Source organism: Bos indicus, chromosome 9, assembly GCF_029378745.1.
Source record: "Bos indicus isolate NIAB-ARS_2022 breed Sahiwal x Tharparkar chromosome 9, NIAB-ARS_B.indTharparkar_mat_pri_1.0, whole genome shotgun sequence".
NCBI classification, from domain to species: Eukaryota; Metazoa; Chordata; class Mammalia; order Artiodactyla; family Bovidae; genus Bos; species Bos indicus.
Genome location: NC_091768.1, coordinates 15618970 through 15635754, shown reverse-complemented (window position 1 = coordinate 15635754; position 16785 = coordinate 15618970). Strand labels below are relative to the sequence as shown.

At 35.4% G+C, this 16785-nt stretch overlaps 1 protein-coding gene across 16 annotated transcripts in view; it reads right to left on the bottom strand.

Annotated features, from left to right (window-relative positions):
- The window catches only part of SENP6 (SUMO specific peptidase 6), a 163456-nt gene that overhangs the window by 50699 nt on the left and 95972 nt on the right, over positions 1-16785 (bottom strand). For 12 of the 16 annotated variants that reach the window (XM_019967043.2, XM_070795473.1, XM_070795474.1 and 9 more), the window contains one exon: positions 14066-14136. The exons of 2 other annotated variants lie outside the window; for them this stretch is intronic. In XM_019967043.2, the coding sequence (XP_019822602.1) occupies positions 14066-14136 (71 nt within the window). Of the gene's footprint in view, positions 1-7313; positions 8670-12605; positions 12654-14065; positions 14137-16785 lie in introns of those variants that run through there. 2 more of the 16 variants (XM_070795486.1, XM_019967048.2) reach the window with 2 other exon arrangements.

Here is a 16785-nt window from a genome sequence, read left to right as displayed (position 1 = left end):
CCAGGGTATTTTCTTTCTCACCCTCATATATATGTCATTCTCTTTGCAAGCAAAGTCCTCCCTATTTATCTAGTAAATTCAAACTATTCTTCATTAAGAAGCTCCTCTGGCCCACACTATGCATGATGAAGCACATCCTCAGAGCTTCCACAGCACTTTCTCCATACTTCTATTAGCACTCATTTTATTCTCTGCTAATTATTTACACTGATCTGTTTCCTCCATTATACTGTCGGCTCTGAAAAGGTAGAAATAATGTTTTACTCACATGTTTTCTCAGTGTTTAGAAACTGCACAAGGCAAGGGCTCAAAACATGTTTACTGGATTAATGAATCACATTACAAAACATCATATGTCACAAGTTTTAGTAACAGATCTAGATATGTCAGGACTCAGCCAGGGAGAGGAAGGAAAAGCTGTTCCCAAGAACACCTGAGGTTACGTAGCAGCTGCTCCAGCCAGAGCATCCAGGTGTTAGTTATATTCCTATGAAGGCTAACAATGGTATGGTGTTAAATGGATTGGATCAGATCTAAAAAGAAGTTTCCATACAAATGAGTATTAAAGAACTAGAATGTGGCACTAAGTTAAAAAAAAAAGGAGGCAGACAAGATATGGAATTCAGAAAATATAGAGTTATTTGGAATACATAACCGATTACTGACGTATTATAATTTACAGAGACAGCTGTCTTAAGACATGGGATTTTTTTTCTCCTCCAACTTTTTTTGGTCTCACTAATTAAATTTTTGTATGTATACAAAAGAGCTTTTTCCTTTTAAACATATTTTAGGAATCTCTGTAATCTCTAAAAAATCTTTGCCAATCATTTTGTTCAAGTATGTCTTTATATCATTTTCCTGCCAGACCCTACTTAGAGAATGACATTTTAAAAACTATTATCATTTCAATCCATATCATATAATCACACTCATCTGTCCACTATGGCTATCTCATCATGTCTAAGTCACATTTTTCTCTACCACATAATTAACAAGGGAGAAACGAGTGGCCCAAGCCCTGAAAGAAACAGAAAATTGTTTATTGATAATAGAGAAAAACAGTGTTTGTATGTACCACATCTTTATCCATTTCTGCGTCAATGGGCATGTAGGTTGCTTCCTGGCTACTGCTGTTACAATGCTCTATCTATCGCTGCTCTGGCTGTTACAATGCTCTGGCTATTGCTGGTAGTGCTGCAAGGAACACTGCGGTACAAGAATCTTTTTGAATTTTGTGGTTTTCTCTGGGTTTATGCTCAGGAGTGAGATAGATAGATCTTATGGAAGCTCTGTTTTTGGTTTTTTAGGGAAGCTCCATACTGTTCTCCACAGTGGCTGTACCAATTTACATTCCCACCAACAAGGTAGAAGGGTTCCTTTTTCTTCTTGACAAATATACACTACTATATATAAATAACAGATAACTAAACACACACACACATGCCAGAAGAAAAACCCAGAACCAATATACAAAGTACCAAAAGAGCTAATGTTAAATAATCCAGTACTATGAACTGGCTCACTAATTACTTTGAGAAAATTAATTCTGGAGAAACTAATTTTGGCCAATCAGATAAAAAAGAAACTGCTTTCCCAACTTTACACCCTAAGATGGCATTTAAAATATTGCCTTCAATATTGTACTTAATCCTCATTTATGGCCTAACAAGCCCAATCCTGTAATCATTTCATAGGCCCAATTAAATAATGTGCTAGCAATCAGTAATTTCCTTGCCTGGAAATATAAGATGTTCATTCACATTGAACACCTAATGTTCATATGTTCCCCCAAAGCTTATTTTACAATAGCTTATATATATATTAGTATATCCTTTTTCAGCTGGATTATATCTGTAATGTGGAAACTTCTGTATCATTGTTATTACAAAATGATTTCAAAGATTTTATTAATTTTTAAGAAAACAAATTTTGGCACCCAAAAAAAGACAACAGAGGAAAACAATTTTAAAATCTGACCCCTCCCTCAATCAAGATTATAGGGTACCAAAAGAAAGAGACAGAAACAGAAAGAATGACATACTTAGAAGTTTTAAGATGAAGCTTTATCTTAAGGTAAACACAACTATGAAGATTATGATAATTCATGTGAAAATTAACTAATTTCAAGTTATAGCCAGAAATATAAAATGGCTAAATACTTAAAACTTGATGAGTATAAAAAAACAGCAAATCCCTAACAAGAGGCTCATGAAAGTTTTAGCAGCTGACTATGAAAGTTATTTTTGCTAAGCTATGTATGACACAGCCTCCAAACCCTCAAAGTACTCCAGGGAGGTACTTAAGATAAAACCTATCCCACCACCCCACCACCTTTTAGGGATGAGAAGGTGAACAGAGTATTAATCCAAGACCACACAAAACAAACACCAAGATTAAGATGGGGCACCATAAAACTCCTAAAAGAAAACATAAGCAGAACATTCTCTGACATAAATCATACCAATGTTTTCTTAGGTCAGTCTCCCAAAGCAACAGAAATAAAAGCAAAAAATAAAAATAAAAAATAAACCAATGAGACCTAATCCAACTAATAAGCTTCTGCACAGCTAAAGAAACCATCAGCCAAACAAAGACAATCTATGAACTGGGAGAAATTATTTGCAAATGATGTGACCAAAAAGGGCTTAATTTCCAAAATATACAAATAGCTCATACAAAACAAACAACCTAATCAAAAATTAGGCAGAAGACGAAAACAGACATTTCTCCAAAGAAGACATACAAATGGCCAACAGGTGCAGGAAAAGATGCTCAACATCACTAATTACTAGAGATTATTAGAGAAGTGCAAATCAAAAGCTACAATGAGGTATCACCTCACACCAGTCAGAATGACCACTATCAAAAAATATGCAATAAATGCTGGAGAGGATGTGGAGAAAAGGAAACCCCTCTACACTACTGGTGGGAATGTAAACTGATACAGCCATTATGAAGAACAGCATGGAGAGTGCTTTAAAAAAAAAAAAAAACTAGGAATAAACCTACCATATGACCCAGCAATCCCACCACTGGGCATACACCCTGAGAAAGCTACAATTCTAAAAGACATATGCACCCCAATGTTCACTGCAACACTATTTACAACTGCCAGGACATGGAAGCAACCTAGATGTCCATCTACACATGAATGGATAAAGAAGATGTGATACATACATACAACAGAATATTACTCAGCCTTGAAAAAGAACAAATGTCAGTTCCAGTGAGGTAGATGAACCTACAGCCTGTTATACAGAGTGAAATAAGTCAAAAAGAGAAAAACAAATATATTTTAACATAGATATATGGAATCTAGAAAAATGCTACTGATGAACCTATTTGCAGGGAAGGAATGGAGATGCAGATGAAGAGAATGGACTTGTGGACACAGTGGGACAAATGGAAAAAGCAGCACTGACACACATACACTATCACGTGTAAAACAGATGGCTGGCGAGGAGCTGCTATATAACACAGGAGCCCAGTCTGCTGCTCTGTGATGATTAGAGAGGTGGCATGGGAAAAGCGGAGGGAGGTTCAGGAGGGAAGGGATATGTGTACAATTATGGCTGATTTGTGTTGTTGTATGGCAGAAACCAATAAAATGTTGCAAATCAAGTTTCCTAAAGTTAAAAATTTTTAAATAAAATATTCTTTACAATTAAAAAAAAAAACTACAATGAGGTATCACCCTATACCAGTCAGACTGGCCATCATTAAAAGGTCCACCAACAATGAAAGCTGGAGAGGGTGTGGAGAAAAGAAAACCCTCCTACACTGTTAGCAGTATGGAGTTCCTCAAAAAACTAAAACTACAACTACTATATGATCTACTACTATATGATCTAGCAATCCAGACAAAACTCTGGCTCAAAGAGACACATGCTGACTTCTGGTTAAAGACAACGGAGTAGGACGTACTCCTACAGCAACGACACCAAAATAACAACTAGCTGCTGAACAACCACTGACAGGAGAACGCTGGAACCCACCAAAAAAAAGATACCCCACATCCAAAGACCAAGAAGAAGCTGCAGCGAGACAGTAGGAGGGAGGCAACCATGACACAATCAAATCCCACACCTGCCAGTGGGTGATGTACAAACTGGAGAACAATAATACCAAACAAGTTCTCCCACTGTCGTGAAGGTTCTCAACTCCACGTCGGGCTTCGCAGCCTAGGGATCTGAAAAAGGACTGGGAATCCCCAGGGAATATGACCTTGAAGACCAGTGGGATTTGACTACAGGACTTCACAGGACTGGAGGAAACAGAGACTCCAGTCTTGGAGGGCACAAACAAAACCTTGCCCACACCAAGATCCAGAGAAAAAGAACAGTGACCCCACAGGAGATTGAACCAAAACTGCCTGGTAGTGCTGAAGGGTCTCCTGTGGAGGCATGGGTTGGCAGAGTCGGAGACTCTTTGCGACCCCATGGGCTGTAGCCCACCACGCTCCTCTGTCCATGGGATTCTCCAGGCAAGAACACTGGAGTGGGGGGCGATGCTCTTCTCCAGGGGATCTTCCTGACCCAGGGATCAAACCCATGACTCTTGCATCTCCTACACGGGCAGGTGAGTTTTTACGACTAGTGCCACCTTTGTTGGATCACACATATATAATTACCTTAAATGGATTAAATGCACCAATCAAAAGACACAGACCGGCTACGTGGATGAAAATAAGTACATGAATGCACTTCCACTTACCACATCACTCTGCTGGAACCCCCAAATTGCATGTCATTTTATAATGTTAGGTTAATCATGTTCCCATTATGACTTGCAATTATAATTATCTTTTATTTTTTGTCTGGCTATTTCTTGTGAAAACTGATAAACACCTATTACTACTGTGATTATATAACTCTCCCTCACTTAATACCACTGTATCATGATCGATCAACAGAAAAATAACAATTCTAAATTTTTGAACATGAGGGAATATTCTGAAGTGATGATATCATTTACACTATGTGTTCCCAGGGCCTTGGGTTAGAAAGGTGTGTATACCTGTCAAAATATATTCAACTGTACACTTATGACTTGTATATTTCATTATATGTAAATTCTATTTCAAAAACCAAAACTAATGTTTAATAGAAAAGCCTAAAATCCAGATGCATATTAGAATTATCTTTGAATTAAAAAAAAAATACAAATGCTTGTTTTTTTCCTCCAAAGCTCCAGACACGTTTCTAATGAGCAGCCATGTTTGAAAACAACTGGACTATGTTATGTTTTCCTTTTACCTAGTTGGTTTCCCTGTTGCTATTTCATATCCCATGCTCCCATATCATTCACTTCATATTTTCCAATTTCTCCATCTCTTCCTTTGATATTCTTTCTTATCAAGTGTAGTAGAAAAGCTTCTGTATACATACAAATAGCATGTATAATATATATATTTTAGAAAACTTACCAACTTTTGCCTAACTAAAAACCTTGCAATATTTTGATTCCACTTGTTTGACTTAATATGAAAAGAATGTTAGATTTATAATTTTAAAAAAACAGGTATGCAACAAGAAACAAAGGTGTACTGTATAGCACAGGTAACTATAGTCAGTATCTTGTAATAATCTATAATGGAAAATAATCTCAAAAATAATATATATGTATAACTGAATCACCTTGCTTTGCACCTGAAACATCGTAAGTCAACTCTACTTCAATAAAATATATATATTACAGATAAGAATAAATAAATAACTTACATTAAGGCAAGTTAAAAAAAAAAATACATGCACTCCAATGTTCATAGCAACACTATTTAGAATAGTCAAGACATGGAAGCAAGCTAAATGTCCATCAACAGATGAACGTATAACATAGACAGAGGAATACCACCCCACCGTAAAAAAAAGAATGAAATAATGCCATCTGCAGCAACATGGATGGACCTAGAGCTTCTCATACTAAACGAAGTCAGGCAGACAAATTATCATATGACAGCACTTATACCAATGTATGTGGAATCTAAAATATGATACGAATGAACTCAATTAAAAAAAAAAACAGAAACAAACTCACAGACACAGAAAACAAATCTACGATTAACAAAGGGGAGAGGGGTGAGACAAATAAATTAGGAGTTAGGGATTAGCAGATACAAACTACTATATATAAAATAGATAAATACCAAGATAAGGCCCTAGTATATAGCACAGAGAACTATATTCAATATCTTGTATTAATAATGATCTAGTGGAAAAGAATATGAAAAAGAACACATACTATACATATAACTAAATCATTCTGCTGTATACCAGAAACTAAAACTGTAAATCAACTATACTTCGATTAAAAAAAGAAAAAGATTAGAGTATTTCCTGGTGGATTTTCTAGCTCAATGTCTTTTTAATATACCACCCTATGTCCAGGTATGCAGAAAAGGTAAATATGGAAGCTATTACGAGATAAGTAAAAGTGGTTGGCTCTTTAGAATAAATTTTAAAATCTATTCTATGCTTTAAAAAAGAATGGTCCTCCATAAAAAGAATGTTTATAGTGGCTTTCCTCATAAAAAACAAACAAACAAACAAACCTAGAAATAACTCAGGTATCCATCATAGGAGATTGATAAATAAACTGTTACAGCCCTACAATACAATACTAAAGAGGAAGAAATTGCTAATGCACGCAACAACACTGGTGAATGTCAAAAATTCATCCTGAGGGAAAAGAAGACTTACATAACAGTGTACATACTGTATTATTCCACTTATGTGAAAATGGTTACCTATGATGGGGCAGAGATGAGAAGTAACTGGTAGGAACATGAGGGAATATTCTGAAGTGATGGTATCATTTACACTATGTGTTCCCAGGGCCTTGGGTTAGAAAGGTGTGTATACCTGTCAAAATGTATTCAACTGTACACTTATGGCTTTTAAATTTCATTATATGTAAATTCTATTTCAAAAGAAAACAAATATATATTGAACTCAAATCAGATGTCTGCTGAAGTATTTAGGAGTAAAACTATACTGGTGTTCGTAATTTTAAATGTACTGGAAAAAGAAGATGAATTTATAAAAATGATTAGATTTACAAATATATAATGCTGCTGCTGCTACTGCTGCTGCTAAGTCGCTTCAGTCGTGTCCGACTCTGTGAGACCCCATAGATGGCAGCCCACCAGGCTCCCCCGTCCCTGGGATTCTCCAGACAAGAACACCGGAGTGGATTGCCATTGCCTTCTCCAATGCATGAAAGTGAAAAGTCAAAGTGAAGTCGCTCAATCATGTCCAACTCTGAGCGACCTCATGGACTATATACTAAACAATGGTAATTAGAATCCTTACCTTTGGGCTGCTGTTTTTACTATTGCTATCTGTGCATTAGCATGAGAAAAACGTCTTACACTTCCAGAGCATAATGATATATTTTGTGTATTTTCACTCAATTTCTTATTGTTTATTTATAAATACATAATGCAGTAGTGTTCATTACAGAATCTATATGGTACATGTAAATTCACTTTTAAAAGTCGGTTTTTTGGTATGTTTGAAAATTTTCATAATAGAAGTTGGAGGTTGGGTGGGGCAGGGATAGCCCTTTATTTTTGTTTGAAAATTTAGCTCTGCTGGAAAATATATACCTCAAGGATAGTTAGAATACAAACAGCTATCTTTATTATGGTACTGTGGTTATTTATTTGCTTTTAAGTTATTTTTATCACCTTTTAAAAGAGAAAGACAAATTAGAAAAATGGTTTTCTCCATCATGTCGCTGTTACTATGACCGATTTTCATTATAAAATAAAACTAAAGTCATATATTATATTCTCATTATAATCTCCTTAAAAATCACTTTGGGCTATGCTGAATATGTGTGATAAACAGAGAACACACTAGGCAAAGAACACAACTGGCAGACATGAATAAAAGAAGAAACTCAAATCCACTTAACATATAAAATGCCTGGTCATTAATGAGGAAATGTGAAAAAACAAATACTATTTCCCAATCAGTCTGGCAAAGCCTGAAAGAATGGTAAGATTTAATACTGCTGAGGAGCATATGAGAAAATAAACATAGATCATGCCTGTTGGGTGCTGATACCCTTTATAGAAAGCATTTTGGCAGAAACATATCAAAAGTCTTTAAAATGTACATAACCTTTGACCTTGTAATTTTATTTCTAAGGACGTGATCTAAGGAAATAATATAAAATACACAAAATGTGCTAAATTATTAATCATAATATATAATATCAAAACATTAAAATTTAATTATACTATATAAATACAGTGGGTCACCTCACATCTATTAAAAAATAAGAGACTTGGCTATAGTCCATTTGATTCTTGTAATTGTGTCTTTCATTGTGGTATTCCTCTGGAATTCCAGTATCTCTTAATGAGAGTACAGGAACCAGATATCATAACAGTCAAGATGCAAGTTATACAACAATACACACAGTATAAATGCATCAAAAAATAGCTATATATGCACAGAAGTCTGGCAAGTTATCAATATATGTTAAGATACTAAAAGAAGATACCTTGACTGATTAAGATGAGGGGATATATTTCTTCTGCAAATGAGTTAAAACACTGCTAAGTCAGATGATTTAAGTTAGAATCATAATGTAATTACATTAAGAATTTAATTAAATATTTACTCAGAGACAGCATATAACATCTATTAATTCTCTGATAAGAACACACAATCAGAATGGAAACCAAAAAGGAAGCTTAAGAAATCAGAAAGAAAAAGAGAGATCTTAAGACATTATTTTTCATGCTTAGAAAAACTGTAAAAAGAACACCAAACAAAAAATCAACAGGATATGTGACATGTCCAAAAATTACACCAATACTTAATTTTTACAAGTTTCAGTTTAACTGTACAGAACTGTTCATCAGTAATTACTAGCCTAGTGCTGATAAATAACTATAATTCATATTAAATGCCTCTTAAATGCAAAATAAAGGAGAAAAATAATAAAGGAAGTCCTCATAAGTGTTAAGAACTATAAAAAGATAGTGATACCTTTAAAGGAGAAAATTATTCCAGGTGCTATGCCACTAACTACTGATCCTGGGGTGTGAAAATTTTATTTTAAAAACTATCTCCAAGGGAATCCTAAAATAAAACGCAATCTTTATGAAACAATATACACATTATTATAGCCCTATCATTCATACTATATCCAAGTATATATGAACCTACCTAACACAAAACTGCGGAGAAGGCAATGGCACCCCACTCCAGTACTCTTGCCTAGAAAATCCCATGGACGGATGAGCCTGGTGGGCTGCAGTCCATGGGGTCGCTAAGAGTCGGACACGACTGAGCGACTTCACTTTCACATTTCACTTTCCTGCATTGGAGAAGGAAATGGCAACCCACTCCGGTGTTCTTGCCTGGAGAATCCCAGGGACAGGGGAGCCTGGTGGGCTGTCGTCTATGGGGTTGCACAGAGTCGGACACGACTGAAGTGACTTAGCAGCAGAGACACAAAACTGAACTGACCTAACACAAAAGAGCTATCAGTTCAGTTCAGTGCAGTCGCTTAGTCGTGTCCAACTCTTTGCAACCCCAAGGACTGTAGCACGTCAGGCTTCCCTGACCATTACCAACTCCCAGAGCTTGCTCAAACTCAGGCCCGTCTGGATGGTGATGCCATCCAACCATCTCATCCTCTGTCATCCCCTTCTCCTCCCGCCTTCAATCTTTCCCAGCATCAGGCTCTTTTCAAATGAGTCAGTTCTTCGCATCAGATGGTCAAAGTATTGGAGCTTTAGCTTCAGCATCAGTCCTTCCAATGAATATTCAGGACTGACTTCCTTTAGAATGGACTACTTGTATCTCCTTGCAGTCAAACAGACTCTCAAGAGTCTCCTCCAACACCACAGTTCAAAAGCATCAATTCTTTGGCGCTCAGCTCTCTTTATAGTGGAAAGACCATAGCTTTGACTAGATGGACCTTTTTGGCAAAGTGATTGATGTCTCTGCTTTTTAATACGCTGTCTAGGTTGATCATAGCTTTTCTTCCAAGGAGCAAGCATCTTTTAATTTCATGGCTGCAGCCACCATATGCAATGATTTAGATCCCAAGAAAATAAAGTCAGCCGTTGTTTCCACTGCTTCCCCATCTATTTGCCATGAAGTGATGGGACTGGATGCCATGATCCTAGTTTTCTGCATGTTGAGTTTTAAGCCAACTTTTTCACTCTCCTCTTTCACTTTCATCAAGAGGCTCTTTAGTCCTTCTTCACTTTCTGCCATAAGGGTGGTGTCATCTGTGTATCTGAGGTTATTGATATTTCTCCTGGCAATCTTGATTTCAGCCTGTGTTTCCTCCAGCCCAGTGTTTCTCATGATGTACTCTGCATAGAAGTTAAATAAGCAGGGTGACAATATACAGCCTTGACGTACTCCTTTTCCTATTTGGAACCAGTCTGTTGTTCCATGTCCAGTACTAACTGTTGCTTCCTGACCTGCATACAGGTTTCTCAAGAGCAGGTCAGGTGGTCTGGTTTTCCCATCTATTTCAGAATTTTGCAGTTTTTACTGTGATCCACACAGTCAAAGGCTTTGGCATAGTCAATAAAGCAGAAATAGATGTTTTTCTGGAACTCTCTTGCTTTTTTAATGATCCATCAGATGCTGGCAATTTGATCTCTGGTTCCTCTGCCTTTTCTAAAACCAGCTTGAACATCTGGAAGTTCATGGTTCACATATGCCAGCACACCAGGACTTATGTAGCTCCCAGGACTGGTGTATTCAGTGCCCCTGACTCTTTAGCAGGTCTCTGTTGACCCACAACTCAGCCGGAGACTCCTGGACACTCACAGGCAAGTCTGGCTCAGTCTCTTGTGGGGTCACTACAGTAAAGAGTCTGCCTGTAATACACAAGTCCAGGGTTCAATCCCTGGGTCAGGAAGATCCCTTGGAGAAGGGACTAGCTACCCACTCCATTATTCTTGCCTGAGGAATTCCATTAACAGAGGAGCCTGGAGGTCTATAGGCTATGGGGGCGCAAAGAGTTGGACATGACTGAACAACTGCAACTAACACTGTCACTTTTTTACAAGCTAAATATACCAATATCCCTTTCCCAAAGCTAACATGTTTCATGTGGACAGGTAATATTTATACATATACATACATATATATATATATTTACACACTTTATTATGAGTCCACAGGCACAAACTGAGTAAGTAAATAAAGCAGCAAGTACAGCTCTTCCCTATAAAAAATTTTCAATTAACACATGTAAAAGAAATAAAATAGAAGACTACCATTAATAAACACTGAGTAATAATTGTTGCCAGCAAGAGCTACCAAAAGATGCTAGTATCAGTGGACACAATTTTGAGGAAAAAGAGGGTATCTGCATAGTGTCAGAGTCCCAAGTTATTAATAAGGAGGGGAAAATAGCTGTATGGTGGAAGAACTCACCAGAAACTACCTAAGCAGGAGATCATGTTTAACAGTAATTAAGACAAACCAACATCATACAACCCTTGATATAATGTGTAGAAAAAGACACAACCTAACTTTCATGAAAGTTTTGCCAAAAATGAACAGCCTCAATCTAATCATAAGATGCAAAGAGCTGACTCATTGGAAAAGACTCTAATGCTGGCAAAGATGGAAGGCAGAAAGAGAAGGGGACATTAGAGGATGAGATGGTTGAATGGCATCACCAACTCAATGGACATGAGTTTGAGCAAACTCCAGGAGATGGTGAAGGACAGGGAAGCCTGTAACAGTGCAGTCCATGGGGTTGCAGAGTCAGACATGACTGAGCAACTTAACAACAACAAATCATAAGATAACATTATTCAAACTTCCAAACAGAAAGGCATTCTACTAGTATTCTTCAAATTAATCAAGGAAACTTAGGAGATGTAACCAATATAAGATCCTCAAACTGGATCTTGGAACAGAAAAAAGTTATCAGTGAAAAACTGGTGAAATGAGACCAATGTCTATCTGCTTAGTTTAAATGTTATACCAGTGACAATCTCTTATTTGCAAATGTACTATGACTATAACATGACTATAACATGCTCTTAATGCTAACATTAAGAGCAACTGGGAAAAAGGTAAATGAGTTCTAGTTTTATAACTTTTCAGTATTCACTTAAAATGATTTTAAAATAAAAAGGTTTTTAAAAAGGTTATTCTTATCTATTTAGTGAATGTCACTGAATCAACAAAGTTTTTTTTTTAAATTTCGTTATTTTTGGCTCCCCTGGGTCTTCATTGCTACACAGACTTTCTCTAGTTTTGCGGGTGGGGGATGGGGGGTGGTACTCTGCAGCTGTGGTGCTTGGGCTTAGCACCATGGTGGCTTCTCTTATTGCAAAGCACGGCCTTATCTACACAGGTGGGCTCCGTAGCTGTAGCTCATGGCTTAGTAGCCCAGTGGCATAGGGAATCCTTCCAAACCAGGGATCTAACCAGTGTCCCCTGCACTTGTAGACAAATTCTTAACCACTGGACCACCAGGGAAGTCTCTGAATAAACAAAAAATGTTTGTAAAATGTCTGGGGCTCATGATATCTAAAACCATATAACAGGCCAAATCACTTAACTTACTGAGATGCATCTGGGGAAAGGGAATGATAACCGTACCTATTGTGTAGTTCTTCCCTGAGGATCAGAAATAAGTTTCTTTTTGATCTAGGGAGAAAATAGTAAAGCACAGTGGTTAAGAGAACGTGTGGTCTTTATCATCATATAGACCTGGATTCCAGTACTAGTTTGTGTCCTTGAGCAAGTTATATAATCCCTGCAAACCTCAATTTCTTCCTCTGTACAAAACGGAGGTAAAGTTGGACTTAGCTTATTGAGATCCTGGGTAGGGAACTAGGATAAAAGCAGATAATCAATGTCAAGCATCTGACTCAGCTCAAGTGCGGGGTATGAGTTCAGTAAAGATTTAAGGTATGAATGTTAAAGAAGCTAGTCATTACTACCACATTTAATAAACCTAGTGAGCATAACTATGCATTACAAAGTATACTAATTCACATTCATAACAACTGCAAAATTATTAAGAAAGAATCTATGTCTCAAATATTCCCTTTATAAAATATGTTCTATATATACACAAAAGATTTTCATCCAAGTTATAGAAAAATACAGGTGCTTTAAAAAAAAAAAAAAAAAGAAAAGAAACTGTTGGCAACCAGGAAAAACTCAGCTGCTTAAAATCATTCAATTTTGGATAGTAAGAGACACTACTGCTATTTAAAACAAGCAAAAGGCCTATGGGATTAAGAGATACAAACTACTATACATAAAATAGATAAGCAACAAGAATATATTCCATAGAACAGGAATTATAGCCATTATCCTGTAACAACTTAATGGACAATAACCTGTAAAAATACTGAATCACAACACTGTACACCTAAAACTAATAATGTAAATCAAAGTATACTTCAATTTTTTTAAAAAAAGCCGAAAAATACACAAGCAAAGGCCTGCGGAAAACAAGATGGACACACAGATTGAAAATCTCTAAATAATGAACATCAATGTGATGGTAGAAACAGCTTTCATAAATGCTAATTGCTCTTATTAGTAATTTTTAAAAAATTGTTTCGATGTAAATTAAATTTCTACTTACAATAATATTTCAACATCTACTATTAACACACTTTTATCAGGTATGGTCTCTTTTTAACTCAGTGATTTTCTTGTCTAGAATAATTTTGATCCTAAAATTTAGAATATATTAGGCAACCACTGAATTAACACTGTTGCACTATATTAAGATTATAACATAGTGCAACAAAACAGAATTCTGAAGCTATAACCCATCCAGAGTTAATATTTGGATCCTGAATTTAACAACAATGCTAATATAATCAAAAAGACTTCCAACTATCATCACCTGAATGTGTACTCTCTGAATCATTCTCCAGTGATTTCAGATGAGAAATTCTCAAGTCAGTTATTAAAAATGGGTCTATGTATTTCTAGTCTAACTGGGAATATTCTAAAGCCAGTGCTACATCCCTAATTTACCTTTCATACAACAACTCAAAACCCTTCACAGGTGTTAACAAATAAAACTGCACACTTACCAACACCTTGGGGCCGACTTAACCTTACAGGGTTACTTTCAAATTTTTGGACATGAGGTGGGTATTCTTTCCTAAAAAGGAAATTCATATAGTTTTACTCTAAAAGAAAAAAAATATTTTTAAAATGAAAAAGTAGAGGGAATACTTACAATATGTTTATTAAAAGCAAATCATAGCTTGTTACATAAAAAGACGTAATATAAAATAACACTATATCACACAAACATACTAAACCTTAATGCACTACAAGATCCCTAAGGGCAGTGATTATATTTTATTTAAACTGTTAATCTATGCCAGCCAACAGTGGGCAGTCTTTCAAATAAACATTTAATAAATGAATCCAAATATTTATCTTTTCAAAGTAGTCACTTTGGGAAGATACATATATCTCCCCAATGCACAAAATTTTAGAATTTTTCTTTTGGAACTACTTTCATAATCCATTTATAAAAACTTTAAAAAAAAAAAAGAAAGGCTTGTAATATTTCATTGTCACATGCAGTTCTGAAATAAATTACTCAGCTTAGAATAAATATCTGCCCTATTTTGTTGTAAATGTTTCTAGCTATTTAAAAATCAACGAATAAAGGGAATAAAGACTGAATTTGATCTTGTTCTTCAGAATAATTACAAAAGCAGTAAAAAAAAAAAAAAAAAAGCTATATACAAAACTAGAAATCATGAAACAAGTATTCATATTGTGTAGTCACAAGTATGAATATTTGTGACTATATAATGGGGTTATTAATACTTTAAAAAGTATATTAATTACATTGTCAGACTTCACATACAACCAATTCTCAGAATTCTGAACAGGAATCCTTAGTAAATAGGATCCTAAAATGTCAGAGAAGTCCAAATATACACCAGTTTGGGAGAAAAGCAAAAAACCTATAGCTAAATTATGGGATAAAACCATTAGAGAAGGAGATGTGCAACAGATGAGGGAGCTAAAAATAGCTACTTCCCCATCCAAATGAAAGGCTCCAAAAATATTTTCATATTATTTAATGGGGGAATTAAAAGAGGTTATTCTGTTCTTTATAAATCCATTTGCACAAGTGATCAAACCTATCACAAAGCAATACAATTCAACAAAAATTAAACAAAAATCCTAAAGGAGTTTTCCTTATAAGGATTTCATATTTTTATATCGCAAAAGTCAAAGCACCTGAATTGAAAGCAAAATAAGAAAATGATAAGAAGAACATAGTAAGAGTAGTGACAGTAGTGTACTTTTGATAGCAGCTAGCAAATAGTGAGCATAATGTGCCAGGTACTGTTCTAAGTGCTTTGCATCTATTAATTACTTTGGCCTTCATGATAACCGTATAAAGTATATACTACTGTTACCACTTTACAGATGAGGAAACTGAGGCACAATGAGGTTAATTAACTTGCCCATGGTCACAGAACTACTAAATAGCAACACCAGAATCTAAATCCTAGCAAACTGCATCAGTATTGGTAAGTAATGGTATTTTCATTATTATCATTGAGCAGTATGTGGTCCAACTGAGTCACTTCCACACTGTCAAAATTTTGTGAGAATACAAATTGTGAAGATGAGAATTTGCCTCAGAGACAGCAGTACCAGTGCTATGAAAAATAAGGTTTTCAGCTCCTAAAGTACATGTTTTTATATTCTACACATGTTCACACTAAAAATTATATAATATAGTCTTATCCATATACAATCAATTTTCAATCTGTTATAACTCTACACTGGAAAAATAAAAATATCAACTATAAAATACAACCGAGGCAATAAATTTGAAGCAAAATATGATACAACTATAGTAAACTCCAAAACCTCTATGTATTAAAACAGTGGACAATAGAAACAGTAGATATTCTTAAATACTAAGGATTATCAACAAGCAGAATGATTTGACAGAATGGCCACAAAATCTGGAAATACAGATAATTTGGATTTTTGTCTATTTCAACCTGCTTTACTTATTCTGGGGTATGCTATAAACACAAGTTCATTCGGTAATAACTGGTATAAATCATCTAAGACAACATATCACAGATATATAGAGATTACTAATTCACTCAGCTCTCTGCTATTTGACAGAGTGCACTGAACCATGCGTTGCTGATGAGGAACAAAATGAATATATATGTCATATAATGTCCATGACCATCATGTATTGTCATGTTAAAAATTATGTACATGTGCCAACATTTCCAAACCTTATGGCCACTCTGTATCTGATATTTACTATACTTTGCCCTATACAGAGCAAATTTTGTTTTAAAAAATAAAATAAGCAAATTACTGAAGTAAAAGCATGCCTTAATTTTAATATAATTAAACAAGAATTTCAGAATAAAAGTATTTGTTTAATAAGAGAATTAAAAGAACTTTATAATCTTGTGTTAACTTTTGTTAGGTAATCAAAAATAAACTTTGTTAATTTCTCAGTATAAAGGTTCCAACACTCAACAGACATTAAAAATTTCAAACTTCAAACTAGTATGATGCTTAAGGCTAGGATTTAATTTCCCAGTGGATTTTCTTTCCTACCTTAAACCAAGCAGAAGCAGAGAAGTGTCCCTACTAACTGGGAGCATTTTTTCTTCTTTCTTTTGCTTCTGAGTAAGTGTTTTGTATATAAGTTTTAGAGAACCTCATTTCATGGATCATGGATCCAATATTTCACAAGCTGCATAAAACTAGATACCTTTTCCCCCTTCTGTGCAAAACTGTT